At 35.0% G+C, this 21,163-nt stretch overlaps 1 protein-coding gene across 1 annotated transcript in view; it reads right to left on the bottom strand.

Annotated features, from left to right (window-relative positions):
- Positions 1-21,163, bottom strand: part of LRP1B (LDL receptor related protein 1B) — a 1,676,205-nt gene that overhangs the window by 965,425 nt on the left and 689,617 nt on the right. Inside the window, exon 7 of the mRNA XM_068543688.1 lies at positions 17,225-17,482. Within this exon, the coding sequence (XP_068399789.1) occupies positions 17,225-17,482 (258 nt within the window). The remainder of the gene's footprint in view (positions 1-17,224; positions 17,483-21,163) is intronic.

Here is a 21,163-nt window from a genome sequence, read left to right as displayed (position 1 = left end):
GGAACACTCCCAAACTCATTCTATGAGGCCACCATCACCCTGATACCAAAACCAGACAAAGACACTACAAAAAAAGAAAATTACAGACCAATATCACTGATGAATATAGATGCAAAAATCCTCAACAAAATACTAGCAAACAGAATCCAACAACACATTAAAAGGATCATACACCACGATCAAGTGGGATTTATCCCAGGGATGCAAGGATTCTTCAATATACGCAAATCAATCAATGTGATACACCATATTAACAAATTGAAGAATAAGAACCATATGATCATCTCAATCGATGCAGAAAAAGCTTTTGACAAAATTCAACACCCATTTATGATAAAAACTCTCCAGAAAGTGGGCTTAGAGGGAAGCTACCTCAAAATAATAAAGGCCATATACAACAAACCCACAGCAAACATCATTCTCAATGGTGAAAAACTGGAAGCATTTCCTCTAAGATCAGGAACGAGACAAGGATGTGCACTCTCACCACTATTATTCAACATAGTTTTGGAAGCCCTAGCCAGGGCAATCAGAGAAGAAAAAGAAATAAAATGAATACAAATTGGAAAAGAAGAAGTAAAACTGTCAGTGTTTGCAGATGACATGATACTATACATAGAGAACCTTAAAAATGCCACCAGAAAATTCCTAGAGCTAATCAATGAATTTGGTAAAGTTGCAGGATATAAAATTAATGCACAGAAATCTCTTGCATTCCTTTACATTAATGATTAAAATCTGAAAGAGAAATTATGGAAACACTCCCATTTACCATTGCAACAAAAAGAATAAAATACCTAGGAATAAGCCTACCTAGGGAAACAAAAGACCTGTACGCAGAAAAGTATAAGACACTGATGAAAGAAATTAAAGATGATACCAACAGATGGAGAGATATACCATGGTCTTGGACTGGAAGAATCAATATTGTGAAAATGACTATACTACCCGAAGGAATCTACAGATTCAATGCAATCCCTATCAAATTACCAATGGTATTTTTTACGGAACTAGAACAAATCATCTTAAAATTTGTATGGAGACACAAAAGACCCCGAATAGCCAAAGCAGTCTTGAGGGAAAAAAACGGAGCTGGAGGAATCAGACTCCCTGACTTCAGACTATATTACAAAGCTACAGTAATCAAGACAATATAGTACTGGCACAAAAACAGAAACATAGATCAATGGAACAAGATAGAAAGCCCAGAGATAAACCCATGCACCTATGGTCAACTAATCTATGACAAAGGAGGCAAAGATATACAATGGAGAAAAGACAGTGTCTTCAATAAGTGGTGCTGGGAAAACTGGACAGCTACATGTAAAAGAATGAAATTAGGACACTCCCTAACACCATACACAAAAATAAACTCAAAATGGATTCAAGACCTAAATGTAAGACCGGACACTATAAAACTCTTAGAGGAAAACATAGGAAGAACACCCGTTGACATAAATCACAGCAAGATCTTTTTTTGATCCACCTCCTAGAGTAATGGAAATAAAAACAAAAATAAACAAATGGCACCTAATGAAACTTCAAAGCTTTTGCACAGCAAAGGAAACCATAAACAAGACGAAAAGACAACCCTCAGAATGGGAGAAAATATTTGCAAATGAATCAACGGACAAAGGATTAATCTCCAAAATATATAAACAGCTCATGCAGCTCAATATTAAAGAAACAAACAAGCCAATCCAAAAATGGGCAGAAGACCTAAATAGACATTTCTCCAAAGAAGACATACAGATGGCCAAGAAGCACATGAAAAGCTGCTCAACATCACTAATTATTAGAGAAATGCAAATCAAAACTACAATGAGGTATCACCTCACGCCAGTTAGAATGGGCATCATCAGAAAATCTACAAACAACAAATGCTGGAGAGGGTGTGGTGAAAAGGGAACCCTCTTGCACTGTTGGTGGGAATGTAAATTGATACAGACACTATGGAGAACAGTATGGAGGTTCCTTAAAAAACTAAAAATAGAATTACCATATGATCCAGCAATCCCACTACCGGGCACATACGCTGGAAAAACCATAATTCAAAAAGACACATGCACCCCAATGTTCATTGCAGCACTATTTACAATAGCCAGGTCATGGAAGCAACCTAAATGCCCATCGACAGACGAATGGATAAAGAAGATGTAGTACATATATACAATGGAATATTACTCAGCCATAAAAAGGAATGAAATTGAGTCATTTGTAGAGACGTGGATGGATCTAGAGACTGTCATACAGAGTGAAGTAGTCAGAAAGAGAAAAACAAATGTCGTATATTAACACATGTATGTGGAACCTAGAAAAATGGTACAGATGAACCGGTCTGCAGGGCAGAAGTTGAGACACAGATGTAGAGAACAAACATATGGACACCAAGGGGGGAAAACCGTGGTGGGGTGGGGATGGTGGTGTGCTGAACTGGGCGATTGGGATTGACATGTATACACTGATGTGTATAAAATTGATGCCTAATAAGAACCTGCTGTATAAAAAAACAAACAAACAAACAAAAAACCAACTAATACTAAACTTTCTTTGGGTTATTTGTATGGAAATATGTTAATATAAATGTTTCAGACATTACGTGAAATTTCTAAAAATCTTAAAAAAAACTGAATTGTAGTGATGCTTGCACAACTTTGTAAATTTACTAAAAAGCATTGAATTGTATACTTAAACCAGATGAAATTTTATGATATGTAAACTATACTACAATAAAGCTGCTTTTGAAAATGCAAAAAAAAAAAGAAGTTCAATTTGGGTGTATGGTGGTCAGTTACACCCTTAATCAGGAACAGAATCTGTGGCATGTTACAGAGCCCTTTTCTTTTCCTTTAAGGAAAGGTTGCCTCTTCCTATCTCTGTTCCAGTTTCTTAAATACATGAAATGTAGTCAAAGTGAGTATCAGTTTTTGATAGGAGTAGTCACAAGTTCTACATACAATCTGTGTATATGTCTTTATGAAAAAAGGCAAAGGAGGTGTTTCTGACATGGTATGGTGAGCAGTATCAGGTATCTGTAACTTCCCTGTTCCACTATTTCTCAATTCCTTCCTCTATCCCAAGCTACAAGTCAATCATTTCCTATGGCGGACGCACTTAGAAAATATTCCAGTGTTATTATTCTCTCAATATAACAAAAAAACAAAAACAGTTTACACAGAAGTGTCTTCTTCCCACTAGGCAAAATATTATTTTCAACCCGTAACTCAAATGGATTCATCCTTCATTCTATTTTTATCTCTTCTCACTTCACCCCATATTAAATCTATCAGGCAATCTTAAGGCCTTCATCTGAAACTGTCCACTTCTTTCCATCTCTGCTCTTACTTTCCTTGCTCAAGACATTACTTTCTCTCCCCTGGATGCTACAATAACTTAATTGGACTCTCTGCTTCCCTTCTAGATGCACTATAACAATCTTCACAGAGCACCCAAAGTGATCATTGTAAAACACAAATTATATCATGTCAGCAAAAAAGAAAACACCATTCTTTATAGTCTATGTTACATTTGACTGCCAGCTAAGAAAAGTCTTAACAAACTGATGGACTCTTGGGATTTACTCTCCTGTATGAATGTTTTCAAAAGCACATCACTGATATTTTGTGTGTGTGTGTGTGTGTGTGTTAGTTTCTGCTTTATAACAAACTGAATCAGTTATACATATACATACGTCCCCATATCTCTTCCCTCTTGCGTCTCCCTCCCTCCCACCCTCCCTATCCCACCCCTCTAGGTGGTCACAAAGCACCGAGCTGATCTCCCTGTGCTATGCGGCTGCTTCCCACTAGCTATCTATTTTACATTTGGTAGCATCACTGATATTTTCTTAAATACCTAAGTTTACTAAACTGTAGCTCAATTTTAAGTCAAAACTCTACAGAGTGTTTCTCTCTGTAACATTTTCCAGGAAGGCCACCCAGGAAATGAGGTGTAGTGGGCTGCCAACTTCCATTATGTTATTGTTTCTTCTGCACAGTTTTAGTAAACAACAGGTTTTTCTCTAAATTTTGAGTCTGTATTCTTGTTTTCCAAAATATCAGTCCTCTTCTGAAAAATCTCTAATGACTTCCCCCACATTTAGCATAAACTTCAAAGTCTTCAATGTGGCTTACAAGGCTTCTAAACCTCCCTTTTAACTCATATCTTCCTTGCTCACTTCACTCCAGCTAAACCGACATCCTTAATTTTTCCTGAATTGCAAAGAAAGCTTCCTCCTTAGGACATCTGTACCTGATGTACAAGAAAAAAGAGTATATGAATGTGCATGGCTTGCCCTTTTGCTTATTCCGGTATCTGCTCAAATGTTACTTCTCAGAAAGGTCTCCCTTGACCAGTGGATATTGAGAAGACCACGCCCCCCCACCCCAACCCCACATCCCCCAACAGGCACAATGACTCATTCCCACCAGTCAATATCATTGCCATCATTTAATTTTTTTTTTTGGAGCAGTCATATTGATCAAAATTAATTAATTATTTAGTAGTTCACCATCTCCCCACACTAGAATAAGCCCCATGTGATCAGGGATACTGTATGGCTCGTTCACTGCTATAGTACCAAAGCCTAGAATTGTGTTTAGCCCATGGTAAGTGTCCAATAAATATTTTCAAATCAATATGGCTCTTCTATTCCAAGTAACCTTTGCTCAAGAACCTCTTGCCTAAAATCGTGCCTCCACCTCGACATCAGTCAGTGTAGGAGTCATCTTAAGTCACAGCTCCTTTGTTCTTTAATCAGCTGTGGTTATTTTCCTTGATTTTACCTGTGAGCTCAAATTTGGCAAGTCACTATCCTTTACCTAGGAAAGATGTATACAAGAAGGAGAGGTATCATTTAATGTGGAGGAGTAATTTTAAGAAAGGGCAATTAGGCCGTTAATAATCTGAAGGTATGAAGACCCAGGGTGTGGAACAGTAGTACGAGGGATGAGAGTGACATATAACAGTGTGGAAGAATAATGGTGATTGGTGAGCCTGAGTGACTAAGAAGAGATAATAGAGCAAAGATCAGAAGAATGAACAGACAATGTTGTACCGAGGATAAAATAGCACCACATCCACTTTTGCATTAAAACTGCCACATCTTGACTTCTAGAGTCCTTCTTTCTTTTCTATTCATACCAAGAATCATTTTGTGACCATCAGAGTCATGTAACTTTGTGGCTCTTATTCCTGTCCTTTAAGTAAGAATTTACTGACACCTTGGCCCTGATTTGTCTCTGAGACTACCAGTTATCTAGACTACTTCTGTTGGCACATATTAGATTATTTTAGACTACCTTTCACCTTTTGATCATGTCTCTAAAAAAACAGAATTTTAATTAACTGATTCTTATTATTATATATTTATATTATTCAATTATTATATAACATCTTATATAATATATACTATATTTTATTGTTTATTATTCATAGTTGTCATATCTCTTAACCTACCCAAGTTATAGACCCAGAATCTGAAGCACAACAAGTAGAAAATGATGTTTCCCCTAGGTATGAGCTCCAGTGTACAATAAGTGAAGAAGAGTGTGTATTGATGTAGTTTTAGTGGATTAATTCTGTTATTAAAGCAAGGTTCAGTTAAACCAATGTTATCACTTGCACTGGGCCTGGTAAAAGAAGTATCAATTGAGAAGCCCAAAGACCAAATATTTGTAGGATGCTTCCTCAGCCATGTTTGCTATTGGCAAACATTTCAGATATTAAACTTACTCTACTGTTAGGGTCAGTTGCATAATGGTAATGAAATGGTATGAGTTCTGTGGAGACACATACGTAATAAAAATCAATTAATGCCTTTGGATTGCTTTTTCTTTTTTAAGAGTCAAATCCAATGATAAAAACCAGTCACCAAGTGATTAATTTGTTTGACATGAGAGGAAATTATTTCTAGGAGTCACATTGAGGCATCCTGAAAGGTATTAGGGCATCTCTGAATTGAGGAATGACACAGAAGAAATGAGGATTTAAGCTAGTCCAGCAATGAGGAATTAACAGTTCTCCACCCCAGACATTTTATTCTACAGCTAACCTAAGATTTATACAAATGGAGGCAGAGTGTTATTTTTCTGGGGATTTGTCCCATGACACTCCAGATGGGTACATTAGGAAAGAAATATATTTTTAGAATGAAAGAAGAATGTCTTCTCTTTTCATTTTAAATATAACAGCCTGTCAGTTCAGGCTATAACAAAATACCATAAACTGGGTGTCTTAAACAATAAACATCTGTTTCCCACAGCTTGGGAGGCTGAGAAGTCCAAGATCAAGGTGTCAGCAGATTCTATGTCTGGTGAGGACTCTTCCTGGTTCAGGTAGCCACCTTCTGGTGTAACCTCACATGGAAGAGAGAGAGAGAACTCTGGCCACGTCTTATTCTTACAAGGGTATTAATCACGTCATAGGAGCTCTACTACCACGACTTTAACCTAAATCTCTCTCAAAAGCCCTACCTCCAAATCCTATCATATTGGGGATTAGGGATTCAACATATGAATTTTAGGGTGAAAGATACAGTTCACAGCATTCAGAACTATAGAATATTTAACTCACATTGAAATCCACATACACTAAATTAAATAACTGCAACAGTAAATTCTGAAATAACTCATATTTATAAGAATTTAAAAGGTGTATGTAAGAATTTAAGAGGTGTATATAAGGCATATACATTACGTAATAGCTCAACCCCCATCTTATCTTAGGTACAATTTTGAATTGAAAAATATACATATTTTAAAACTTTGGTTTTCACATATTAATACCACTTGATCTATGGCCATGCCAAAATATCAATATTATTAATCTTAAAGTAATGCCTTGTTAAAGGCTCGACAAAAAGCTCTAATAAAGTTAAGTATTTGTTGTATATATAAATATATATATATATATATATATATATATATATATATATATATATATGACTAGAGTCATCTTTCAATACTTTTAACATTATATAATGTGCTTAGAAATAAATCAGGTACAACATTCAATATGAACTACAAAAAATAATTAAATTCCCATAATTCAAGAGAATAAATTTGAAAAACACAAATGATTCAGCTTGAATTTATCAAAATAATTACCTTGATACTCCATGTATATTGTGTGAATATCATCCCATGGACATAGGAAGAACGACATTAACTGAGAGTCTCAGAAACAAAAGCTCAGACTAAACATATAGAATGGAATGTAACACTGAGATGATCATTTGCATACTTCATACATTAGCAACATGTTGTCTCAATTATCTTCATTTTAGGAACAAACATCTTTTTGCACAGATTATCTAAATACCTGATGTAATTGCCAGTGGCGTTGTGCATAAGTAATCACAATTATAATGTACCCCTTCAAGTTCAAAATTTTTATAGCGGTAACTATGATAGTTCTAATTTACTCAAGTTATACCCTTCTTACAAATCAAATCCTCAAAGCTCTAAAATTTTATAATAATTTTGAATTCATTCACCTCTCATGACTCCAAAAAATTTAACAAAATATTTTTAAATAACACAAATAACCAAACTAAGTCTTAAGGCCAAGTGAGGTGTTTCATATGGATACTAAGTTATTCTGACCAGCTCAGACAAGCTGAACTGTTCTATCAAGCCACAAGGTTTCTGTTGCTGTTGTTATTTTCATTAAACAAAATAGAATCTCCCAACAACATAAAAATTTTAAAAAGAATCTTCTTCGGTTATAAGAATAATAATGTTATTCTTATGACCGTCACACACAAAAAAGTAATATTTCTTTTATGTTATTCTTATGTATGTACTCTCTAGTACACTTGTCAGACATGTTTTAAACCATAGATTTGTTTGAAAATTAGTCTCATTGTTGATTAGTAGTACATAGGCCTTTCCCTACCATTCAGTTTTGGATATACTGTATAACTACCTGCTTTTTCTTAGTGAAACTGGACTGAATAATTGGACTTGATAGATAGATCTCTTCACTAATACCTTAAAACAGGGAGATTAAAATGATACAGATTAATTCTCACATTAAAACAACAAAAGTTGCCAAGAGACTTTACATAACTTTACCAAGTAAATGTTGTCATTAAGATGACAAAGACTGGACTTCCCTGATGGCGCAGTGGTTAAGAATCCGCCTGCCAATGCAGGGGACACGGGTTCGATCCCTCGTCTGGGAAGATCCCACATGCCGCGGAGCAACTGGGCCCGTGAGCCACAACTACTGAGCCTGCATGCCGCAACTACTGAAACCCGCACGCCTAGAGCCTGTGCCCCGCAACAAGAGAAGCCACCGCAATGAGAAGCCCGCGCACCGCAACGAGGAGTAGCCCCCCCTCGCCGCAACCAGAGAAAGCCCACACACAGCAACGAAGACTCAACTCAGCCAAAAAAAAAAAAAAAAAAAAAAAAGATGACAAAGACTTACAGAATATTTTAATATACATATATACATATACATATTTAAAATATACATATATTTTAATCTGGATTTATATTTCATAATCATTTAAAAAATCCTTCACCATCTACATGACCATCTCATCATTTGACACTGTTCTTCTACCATTAAGAGTTTCTGTCACCATACATTTATCCAGCTCATGGAAAAATTGTTATAATTAAATTGGAATTACTTGACACTGGCTGCAATACTAAGTTAGTTCCAGAACACACTCTTTGTTACCATTATCAACTACAGTCATCTTTTAGCTAGGCTCTTTCCTGTCATGAAATTCACACATGACCAAATCTTTGCTGCATAACTAATTCCTCTAAGCTCCAGTTCTGAAATGGTCTCTGGTTTTGTCACCACAGTCTCAGGGCTTGTGGTATATGGATCCTGTAACTCTCATAACCCTCTGGGTACAAACTAAAAGTAGTTGGGCTCTTGGGAAGGGATAGCTAGAAAACTGCTCTTACAGTAATTCTCTATATCTCCTTGTAAACACCACCCTTACAGGTTTAGCCACAGAGACAGTAAAAAGTGGTAGGAGGATACAATATGAGTGATATTCCATAAGACCTCCAAAACAATATTTCTCAAAGTAGATAATATAAAACACTAGATATTTAGAGTGTTAATATGTAGTAGACACATAAACATATTCATGTCATTAGAAACAAGCACCCATAGAAATGCACTCACAGACATACCCACAAAAATACCAATAAAATGTTCACTACTCAAAGAAATTAAGGAAATCCTGAGCTAAACAAAGTAAAATAGGTACTTTACAGAAGGACTCCTCAGAATCTTTAATAGGCTAATAATATACATATAAATCTCCAATAAGGGTATACAGATGCAAAATTTCCTAAACTCATTTGAGCACAAACTCATTTTTTCTAAGAATGTCTGGGAAAACTTGTGTCCCAAGGAACATATCTTAGAGAATGGTACTATACAATGATTAAAATATACCTATTGTGAGTAATTAGGTGAGAGGAAAAAAAAAAGTAGACGAGAGGTAGACACACGTGCACACAAAGACACAGGCGTACTGCAAATTACAAGAATATCAAACAGAAGGGAATGGAAGGGGAAAGTATGTTTAGATCTGAGAGGGATTCCAGCTATTATGTGAACAAGTGATTTCATTTTAAAATTATTTGTTTAAGGTCCCACAGCTAGTTAATGACAGAGCTAGGACCATATCAACTCATCCCAAATACCATGGTGAGGAAAATACAAAGCCCAGTGTTACAGCAAATCTGTAAGTCACAGGACATTACAGCCTGAAAAAAAAAAAAAAAAAGAAAGAAAACAAGAATCTTATTGAAAAACTGAAATCCTATACATGCCAGTTTTATTACCTTGCCTAATTTGGCTCCTACTGCTGTCTTTAGATTTGATAAATTCCTAATATATTGTAAATGTCTTTACAAGATTAAAATCTTCTGATGGCCGAGAAATATGAGAAAAAAATGCTCATTTTACTTGGCATAAATCCCTTAAGAAAAAGCAAAACAAAATAAAAGTAAGGAAAATACACTATGACAGTATTATATTTAAAGTGAAAAATTATCAAATACATATTAAGTCAGAAATTATTTTACTAGTCTACTTGTCAAAAAAGTAATAATTTCTTTTTTTTTCCATATCTTTTCTCTTCTTCCCTTACTTCCTTCTCTCTTCTACCAAGATAAAGTTTACCAAGACAGAAACACCAGTTAGAGTGAGTATACATCATGGATTTCAAATATATTTCATGAGTTATTCACGATGAAAAGAGCATCTTACTTTCCAAGTTTCAGGTTGGTAGATAAAGTAAACTGCTAAACATTATGTTCTACCTGGTATATGGCGCTGTAATGGGATCATGAAGAAATTTCCACTTTGATAATTAAAATCCATTAATAAAATAAACAGAAATGTGATAATTAAAATCCATTAATAAAACAAACAGAAATGTGAATCTAGACAAAGCATACTATGAGAATAATGATTTAAAAGTTCTACATGGCAAACAACAAAATTTGGAGGGGAGTATATTTATATTTAGTGTGTATGTGAAATATATTTTATCAAATTCATAGAAAAAATGAATATGAACAATTGAAGCTTAGCACATCTCTAATTTCTGCTTCGGTTAATTTCAAGTATGTCGCCAAATGACAATAAAATAGTAATTGAGTTATTTCCAGCCTGGCAACTGAACTAACAATAAAGACCAATTTGTAGAGTAACAGAGTACGCAGACTTTTAAAATTTTTTTTCTTTTCTAGGCATTCAGGATGGCATTTTATGGTTTTGTACTGATTGTCAATTAGAACAGGTTACTTATTCCAAAGTATAAATTTATGTAATGTTAATATAAAAAATTAAGGAATAATTTAATACAATGCCTACAACATTGAGCATATGGTATCAGGAGAATTTAAAATATTCTTTGGAAATATGTCCTCAGATCAACATCTTTGCTAATTTTAACTGTCGTTTTTTTTTTTTGAGTTCTCAGTGGATGGTCTGATCACTTTGTAAAAATTCCAGATCCCCGCAAGCATGTGTTGTAATAACTAGCTACACATGCATGCACGCACACACACAGCAGCCATGTCTCAGAAAAAGTCATTTTTATGTTTCCATATAAATATGCTAAATAAAAGATGAGGAGCTTTTAAGAAGTATAAAGAGTTTAATAAAACATCCATTTGCTTATCAAACAGCAGTTAAATAAAAATGTATCTCTGAGAATAAATACTTATAATATCCTTCTTATATGGATGATGTGTTTTGGATTCTTCTCAGATGTTTCTTAGGGAATAATATAAAACTAGTTTCTATAGCCAAGATTTTTGTGCAAAATTTAGATGTCCACAAAATATGCTGATCAAAAAGTCTGGATTCTACACAGCTAAAACAACAACAACAACACCATGACTTTTTTTTTTGGAGTGGGAAATCTAGATCAGAAAATATTCTTTTATTTTCTTTCATTTCCTTTATGTCTCTCATTTTCATTTTATTTAATAAAAAATCTCAGTAATTTATAAGATTAGGATGGTCATCACCATTTCCTCTTCTCCTGAGCTCAGAGTTCAATTTTTGAACTTTCTCTAATGAAATGCTAAAACCAAAATTGATTAATTGCTGAATATACTTCATCTCTCACAAAGAATTAAATGCATACATTTCTAGGTTGGAGGTAACTAACAGGGCTTCTCAGAGGTTGAGAGATACAAAGAACATCCTGACTTTGCTCTTTACTTCTTACCCCAAAAACATTTGGGGCCTTGATAATAACTAAGTATACAGGATTGAGATGGGAAGCACATCTACTGTTTTACGCATCTAAGGACCTAAATATAAGATAGTAGAACCTCCTTCTTAAGAAAATGTCTAATCAGACTGAGGGGAGGAGAAAGGTTAAGATTCCAAGCTGTGTTGTTCTGTTTCATTACTGTGCTAAGAATTAACTGACCTCTATTTTAAGACCTTTGGCTCCAATACTGTTTAATTACAACTGCTTTGGGGGGTGGGAAGACTCAAACAGATCTAGATCAAGTTTTTTCCATTGTCATCAAGGTTAGGTTCCAAAATGAATCTATAGGCAAATTTACTGACCCTGGGGAAGTCAGAGATTGAACCCAAATAAAGGCCAATAGTTGCTGAACAGACCTGTATCTCAAGGACACCAAGATTAACATGTGAGGCTATTATCTAGACACAGAAAAGAACTTACTTAGCAATAATGCAGACTGGTTTTCTCCATGTCTCTAGTAGTGATTTGGCATGGTCTCTCCAGAAGTTGGTCTTACCCTTCTCCCCTCTAATTCTCCACCCTCATCTTTTACTTGTTACCTATGTTTATTCTAGAACAGATAGGCATTTTGCTGAAATCTGATTCAAAGATGAATAAAACACACATCCTAAACTTAAAGTAGTTACCCTTTATTTGGGAATCTGACAGGTAAACACACAAATAAAATATAATGCATTTGTACTACGATGTCCCAGGATCACATAGGAAGGGCTGCTAAGCTGAAAAGAAAAACTTTTGGAAAGGATATTATACCTTAAAACATGAGTAAGAAAGAGACACTTGGTTATAGGAAATGACAACTATGGCCTATGGTGAAGAACCAGCAGATACAAACACATATGGAAATGAGAAAACAAAGTGCATTAAAGGAAGTGCTAGTATTTTTTTTTTAGGTGGAACATGTGATTTGAGTGGGGAGAGGCAAGGTAGAGGCCTGCAGAGAAGCCGTAAAATGAAGTTTCATTTTTTTCCTTAGATAAATGGGAAGCCACTGAATATTTTGTATTTTAACTTTAAGCAATGGAGCATTATAATCACTCAAGCAGATCTGTCGAGACTGACGTGAACATATAAGTCCACAATGGAGTGGACAACTTCACTAGTGATCATATGAAGGCAAGTTAAAACAATGTGAATGACTTTTCTCCAATCATATGGAGAAAGATAATTGCAGAGGAAAGGTCATAAAAATACTTTATTTACAAGTCACATGCTTAAATACTGCATGCCAAGTTTCTATGATGATTATACCATTACGTGATACTGTGTAATCTTAGGGTGTTGCTGCAAAGTTCCATGATCATCTTCTAAAGTGCAGACTCACTGTGAGCTGACACTATTTGAATCTAGCATTTCTGCTCTTATAGGTTGATTATTTTGTCCCAAGACTATGCTTGCTATGCTTATATTTACAGTAGGGACACAGTCTAGTCATTTTTGTCCAGTCATAACTTGATGGAGGATACCTGTGAAGCACTGAAGGCTATGAAATTCCCAGGCTGGGTAGAAGCAAATAGGGAATACTGCACAATTAAGAAAGGCTATTACTCAGTATCTATTGAGATTAAGAGGTCAAGGTTTCCTTTAAATTAAAGAAGTATTTCATTTATTTAAGCTCATTGTCTTATCTATAAACTATTTTATACAGTATACATATATAATTTTTGTGATAGTAGAGAGGTATATGTGTATAATTGTTAATGCACAAAATAAACATTCATAAATGTCATCTATTAATATTATATGATTATTAGAGAATTGCTAACTCAACAGAAAGAAGCAGGATTGAGAAAAGACATGGGTAAAGTGAATCCAAAAATTATCCAATCAAGGATCAAGGCAGAGGTTCAAATGGAAAATGAGTTAAGTTGATATCGAAACAGACCAAATAAAAGAAAGATAAAAGCCAGTGAATGGGGCTAATTCAGAAGCAAAGTGTATAAAGAATAAGCAATCCTTTATAGTTTTTGGGTCTGGCACGCTCTGCTAGACTGTAGCTGAGCCCATGAATGGATGAAGACAAGCTGGTTAAGTCTAAATCAGTATCCTAATAAGTGATACTCAAATTTTGCAGAATACTGAATATACATAAAAACAGAATGAAAGTATCTACTATATACCTGGAAGAGAACAACTGGTCCTGAATCATCTTTCTTAATAAGAGATACACCCAGAAAATAATCCTATCTGTCTCAATCATCTTTGTGCACTTTGTCCTGAGGAAAATAGCTGGGCATCACTACTGTTAGGGATCCCATCATTTTTGCTGATTTTAGGTATCTGTGTTCCTACCACAGTACTCCCCGAGAAAAACGTGGGAGAAATAATTAGTTGCCGTAAATGTACTTTGTGTGAATCCCTGGAGAACAAATTTTGCTTACAAAACACTTAATTCCAAAATTTTCTTCAAAATCTAGTATTTTGTAACTTTCAGGCAAAAATACTAGCTAATAAATATCAAGTATCTTTATAAAGAAGAATGAATTCAATTCAAAATATAATCTCTAGCATTTTCCCCAATGTTCCTTTTGTCAATATAGTTTATTGAGCACATTATTATCAGCCTTCCTCATTCTCTCACAATATTGCTTAGACATGATTCTCAGTATTAAAGGTAGGCCTCCCTAGGTGGCCGTATCAGAATCATGTGTTGGGCCTTTTCAAATGACATGGCCTTGGTACAACTCATCTTGTCCACCCCCTTCCAAGATTCTTACACCTCTCTCCCATGTAGACATTGTCTTTGTGAGCCACTGTTACTAATGTTAGTGTACCTGATTGTTTCGGTTGTCTGAAATGAAAAACAAAAGTTGAGACCACTGGGGCAGTGTGGTGTAGTGAAGGCTAAGAAGTCTGGCCCAAATTCAGAGTCTCGATTTTTCCCTTCAGCATAAGGGGACTAATAATGCCTCCCTATTGCATGTAGTCTTTTAGCACATTTAATAAGTTGTAGATATGATTATTTGTGCTAGACTTGGGAAATTCTTTGAAGGGACCTGTATTTGCCTTTGTTAATGTAGAAGAAAGAACATAGGATTTAGATGTCCTATCTCTGCCTTCTTTTTAGCCATTCAGTATTGCCTAACACATCTTAGTTCTGTAGTTAAACTTGTGTCTATTATAAAATGGGAAGAGTATCTCTCCTGCATACTCCACAGAGATGTGGTGGGTATCCAGTGAGATGAGATATGCAATAAAAATTTTAATATTGCAATAAGATGTTTACTAAAATATTATGTAAATTTTAAATTCAAGTCGGTTTGACCTGTAATGATTCTCCTCATAGTAATACTTTGAAAAATAAAAGTTTTATTTTTTTCCAAAAAAGAATGTTTTATTCAGGTAAATTCAGAGAAAAGTATCTAAAGATAATGAGGGAGGAAAACCTAAAGAGATAATCTCTGGAACAGTGGCTAGTGACAGGTATTCAGGCATACTCCCATCAGTTCATTATTTTTGCTTATATGGTACAACAGAGATTTTAGGTAATTACATATGCAAAGAATATTCAAACTTCATTATCAACTCACAAATTGTCATGGTGAATGCAGAGCCCATTGGAAGCTGTTCTGTGACATGTTGATAAAATACATGGCTTACAAGCAATGACAGAGGAGCCCAGCCCAGCTCACACCTCTGTCCCACTCCCATCACTGTATTACTTCCACACATTTAATCACTTCTTTCTAAAGTGACTGGAATTGCATGGCTTAAATCTGACTTCATTAACAACTATTTATTCTAATTAAGATGTTTCCATTGCATTAATTTTGTATAGTTCAAAATGAATGTCTGTTCATCATTTTAGTGAACTACCTAACAAAGTCAATCTCTATTTTTCTAGATTTGCCAAGAATTGTTTATAAATCACATGAAATCTAAATTCTGGATTATTTTCTACAAATATTCTAATGTAGAGTTGCTTGACCAATCTGAGATGTACTATTAAAGTTGTTTAAAAATACATATTAAAGAAAGGATTACTACTATTATTAGGGCATATTAAATATAGAAAAAAAGTTGCTTAAGTAACCTTGGAAAATAATTTTACCTGATGACTTAGTGAATATTCTAGCTATTTGACTGCCAGTATTCCATTTGCTAGGGACAAATACATTTGGATTAGTTGAGGTAATCACTAACATGGCAGAAACCAGAGTCTTTTGTTCAAATGATTTTCAATTGCTGGCTGAGACAATGTCTGAAATATTCAAATCACATAGAAACATTCCTTGTGCTACTACCACTAGTTATTTACTGTTTATTATGAATTATCATTTCTCCATGGAATCCTTGAAATAGACAGTGTCCACTGTTTTCACTAGGCATTTTTGGTCCACTGTCACAATAAATGACCTTATCAATTGTTTTACTTATGTTAAGAAAATCTTAAAAATGTTGGATTCTATTTGTTAAACATTTACTTCTGTTCACTTCATATTCCATTTTTCTTACAATCTTTACCACTGTTTTTATTCAATCTAATCATAATTATCAAACATTACATAGTACTATTTTCTTACATTTAATAAGGATCAATAACCAGTCCCTGAAACTGTACATCACAAACATCAATAAAATATGATTACTGAATTCAAATCACCATTCAACATCTGAAAACTAAATTTATTCTATCACAGCACTCTTTTTTTTTCTTCTTAACTTGATTGTACATTTCCTTCATTTTTCTACCAAGTTTTATATTAGTAGCATTTGTAAGAATAAGTTTTTTCTGTAAATCATAAAATAAATGAATACATCTTGAAATTCTCATGCATACAGTTTCCCCAGGCAAGCACAAATAAATTTTTATACTCTCATGTGGGATGGGTAGAGAGCAGAATAGTGAGGGGGGGAATGTATGTGCATGTGACAATGTGATATACAGAAAGAGAAAGACAGTTAATAGTTTGTGAATTTCCGACATGAGAAATCAAGTGAATCACAAATTACAAATTACTCTTTTGGAAGAAGATATATAAAAACTCTGATTTACTAGGAAAAAAGTCAACAAACACAGGTAGTTGTTACCAATTAGCATAAAACTAATAGTTTTCAAGGTATTTTAACAAACACTACAGTTGATGAGCTTATAATTATCAAATCTGTTTCTTGTTTTTTGTTGTTGTTGTTTTTTAATCCCACCTTCACTATCACATTGTGAACTATCATTCAGTGAAAAACCACAGTTCTCATCTAGGTGATACTGCAATAAGCATTAAAGAAAGAATTAAAATTAACCCTTCAATGTACTGCTTACATAAACAGTGCAATTCTATGTGTATATGTGTGTATATGCAAAACACGTAGGGAATACACTTATTTAAATGCATTCACATTTGCATATATAGCTTTCCAAAAGCCATTTTCTATGCTAGAAAATCTAAGAATCCCGTCTACTGGTCTGCAAATGAAATCCTTAAAGGGTGGCATATAATATAAATCGAAACTCACTGTGAAAGGATTGAAGAATACTGATTGTCCATTCATCTGTTAATTTTCCTGTTTTTGTTATCTGGATACATTTGAGCTGATTTGAAGATTGTCTCGATTCAATCCAACAAATCATATCTTCATTGTAAATAAAATCCAGAGTATGAATTTCATTTCCATTGATTGAGCTCAGGGTTGCCATTTTACTTCCATTAAGATAGAAAACCCCAATTGTTTCAGAATTTGCAATTAACAGCAAAGGCGGCCTATCTGTAGGTTCTGGAATAAAACAGAGAGGAAAGTGAGTTCAGTAAAAGAGTCACTTTTTTAAAAATAATTTTGCATTACTTATTAAAAGTTATTCCTATATTTTTAATGCATCTTTACAATTTTAAAAATTGCTTGCCTAAAGTATTTTTTAGTAACCCGTATATGATTCAGTAACTATATCACTTCATTTTTTGAGGACAACATAGTCCACTGAGCATTTGTATTCTTGATTTCCTTAGTCATAATGTGTTGTCTAAATATGACAACAATGCTATTTGCTTTCACTGTTGGTAAATAAAGGAAATGCTGTGAGTTGTTCTTCTAGCAATGATGATGGATCTGGATTGACCTCTCCATACAGTGTTATAGACTTCCCTTGTGAGCAAGGGCATGCTTTTTTGAAGTGGATGTATGAGGTCAGAAATAGATTCTCTGGAGTGGAACATGCAAAGCTCACAGCCTCATACAAAGAGCACCTGTGACCTCAAGCTCATTGGCTCCCTGACTGACCCCTGGAGCCAAACAATCACACATTTCCTTAGTGACTAGATCATGGTCACTGAACCAGTTCCTTTCACATTTCTTCTCTACAGTCAGGAAAATAAGATTCTCGAGGTAAAAGAAACTTGTTCACTACCACTTTTTGGAACAATGCATCTCTGCTTGTGCTAGGATTGGTGAGTTTTTGGTAAATACATACTAATTGACTGGAATCACAATACCTTTAACATATAAAATTAATAATAAAAGTCCATGTAAAATTAGCGTTGAAAGAGTTTAGCTCTATAATCATATTCAGAGTAGCTTTCGTGCTAATTAGGGAATAGGGAAAATTTGCAAACCTCCAACTTCTCCTTTTTGCTGCCTTACATTCATCGTGTCAACAAATCTCTTTGACTCTGATGTCAAACACATCAGTGACTCCTACTACCATCCTGCCCCAAGCTGCCATCACATCTCAACCGGATCATTACAACTGCCTTCCAACTGGTTTCTCTGTCTCCACCTATGCCCTCCTCTTCCTGAGTCTATGGCAACACAATAGCCAGTCATATCCTTACAATGTTAAGGCAGATCAAGCAAGTCTTCTGTCCAGTTCCTCAAAGGGTTCCCATTTCAATCAGAGGGAAAGTCAAAGCCTTTAAAATGGTTTATAAAGCCCTACCTGATGTGTATTCTCATTACTCTTTGACCTCGTTTCCTTCATCTCCTTACTACTCCCACCCTTGTTTATCTTGCTCCACACATACTGGTCTTCTTATTGTTCTGTGAACAAGCCAAGTAAGCTGCCATCTCAGAGGCTCTTCCTTCTTCCTAGAATAATCATCATATTTCAGAATGGCCGACTTGACATGCTGACCTCCTTTTGGGTGTTATTTGGATGTCACCGTTCTGGTGAGGACTTCTCTTACCACTTTATCTTGTAAAAAACTACAAGCCCCTACACTCTCGGTACACCTTCCCGAGTTTATTTTTCACTTATCACTACCATACGTTGTATATATCTTATTTATTTCTCTGGTGTATTTTTCTACTTCTGCTGATGTTATCTCTAGCATTTATAAAAAGTCTGGAACCTATTGGTCGTTCACTACAAATTTTCTGAATAAGTCCAAAGGACACATGGAACCCTTACACAGTAGAGTTTGTTAGAAACATTCTGTGAAACGTTACAAAGTAATTTGGATTTCTTAACCTATGGATGGAATCCAGAGAAACACTGTCTCTTCAGGAAATTTCATAAACATTATTAGATCACTCAAGACACTGATACTGAACACTGTAATGGTAGGAGAAAAGCGAGTGTACATACTATGGCTAATATAATTAAACGTCTAACATTTTGAACACATTATTTAATGGTCTTCATCATTTCTTGGGGAAGTAGGAATATCAGGCTCCTCGCGTATCTTTCAAATAGAAGAGCCCTCCAACGAAGATGATTTTAGGTCTTCCCTCACAGGCCTAAAATGTCAACTCTGAAACACATCCCAAGGCCTTCCATGAGTATTTGAATTTTTATTCATAAGAAATTACTTCAATCAAGCCATAGGATTCTTCTCTGCCTTCAGAAAGGCATTAAATGTTTTTTTATCTTAAAACAACAAAACAAACAAAAGTAAACAACAATACAACCTCAGTGAGATTATAAACTAAATAGCCCAACAGTTTCTTCTCAGTGGAGAAGTGAACTTGTCCCTGGGCTGCTTGGTATAAACCAACAAAAAGTAAGTCTCAAAAATACTAATATTATTTCCATAATAAAGAGTTCTCTTAGAAGAATCAGTAAAATTGTGAACTGTCTCTGCTTATGTAACCTTGTCAAGTGACTACATCTGAGCTTGGTCAGCCAGCTGGCTCCTCTCTCAATCTCTTAAAGCCATCTTGAATCATGTAATACTTGCCCTTGCCATTCCTTAATGTGGAAGTCTAAACTTGGTCTCTTTTCAACAGTACTAGCTCTGTTTGTTTTCCAGTTGACCTTGGCACTCCTGAAGCCTGTTGGATCATGGATGGATTTCTCAGGTTAGGAAGGTGTCTTAGACAGCTGTGTTATCAGGTTAACAAAGATATACTGACACTAATGTCAGTGCTTATGGTCTTCATTTGACAGCCAAAATGACCTTTAGTGAAATCACCTCTCATTCAAAAATGAACCACTACTGCCAAGCTTGTAAGAAGTCCAGATGTAGACAACAATTTCTAAACTGCCTACCGGTCAGTAAATTTAAGTATGTCATAAACATTCTTTGAAGAGAGGCTGGAATATGAAGGAACACTGAGTTTCTCTTGAGAAACTGAGATAGAAATAAATTAATGGTCAACACAGGCAATGCTTACTGGACACAACTAATCAATCTATTTGATTTTTGTAGCTGCTTTTTGAGTGAGTCAGTTGCTTATCTTAATGCAAATGTATCAACCACTGATTTTAAAGCTTCAGATAAACAGAAAGCCAATAAAGAGAAAGTCAGGTGCTTCATAAATTGACATGGTTTGATATAATAATGGTGACTTTTAAAATTCAAATGACATACTGGAGGAAGGATACTTCTGGTGTTAGTTGTGATGTGCTTTACTGAAGTAATACTCATGTGTCTCTGCTAATTATTATCTATGGTTTCCCACGTAAGACAAATACAACATAAGGCCTGATATGGGAGTGGGAGAAGCTACTGAAACACAAGAACCCATGAAAATCATCAGGGGCTAGGGATATAAATCTTTTTTTTCCTACTTCATGATGAAAGGGGGCATAGGCCTGACAAAGGTTATCTGTCTCTACCCGCACTACACTGATCTCTAGTGGGTATTATTACCACATGCTTCCACATGCCAAGTGAAGATCATCATTAGCTTGGGTAATGATGATAAAAGACTGATCAGAATAAATGTGATGCTCATATCAGATGCCACACTGAGAGTCTGTGAACAGTTTCCTTGAAGGAACAGTTAGAAAACACATCAGATGACTTCAGTCAAAGGGTTTTCTACATCAACACTTAATGAGAAGTAATAAATATTAACCTTCCACATAGAAGAGATTGGAACACAAGAAAGCCCTCAGTCAATACTCTGGCGTAGAGAATCAAGACTTAAGTTGAATAAACCTCTACGATAGGCTGTCAGCTGATTCATGTTGGAGGAGGAAAACTGTCCTCATCCTCTTCACTCCCACCCATATATCAA

This window comes from Eschrichtius robustus, chromosome 5 (genome assembly GCF_028021215.1).
Source record: "Eschrichtius robustus isolate mEscRob2 chromosome 5, mEscRob2.pri, whole genome shotgun sequence".
Taxonomy (NCBI): domain Eukaryota; kingdom Metazoa; phylum Chordata; class Mammalia; order Artiodactyla; family Eschrichtiidae; genus Eschrichtius; species Eschrichtius robustus.
Note: the sequence above shows the minus strand (reverse complement) of the source record. Positions and strands in the feature narration are given on the sequence as shown.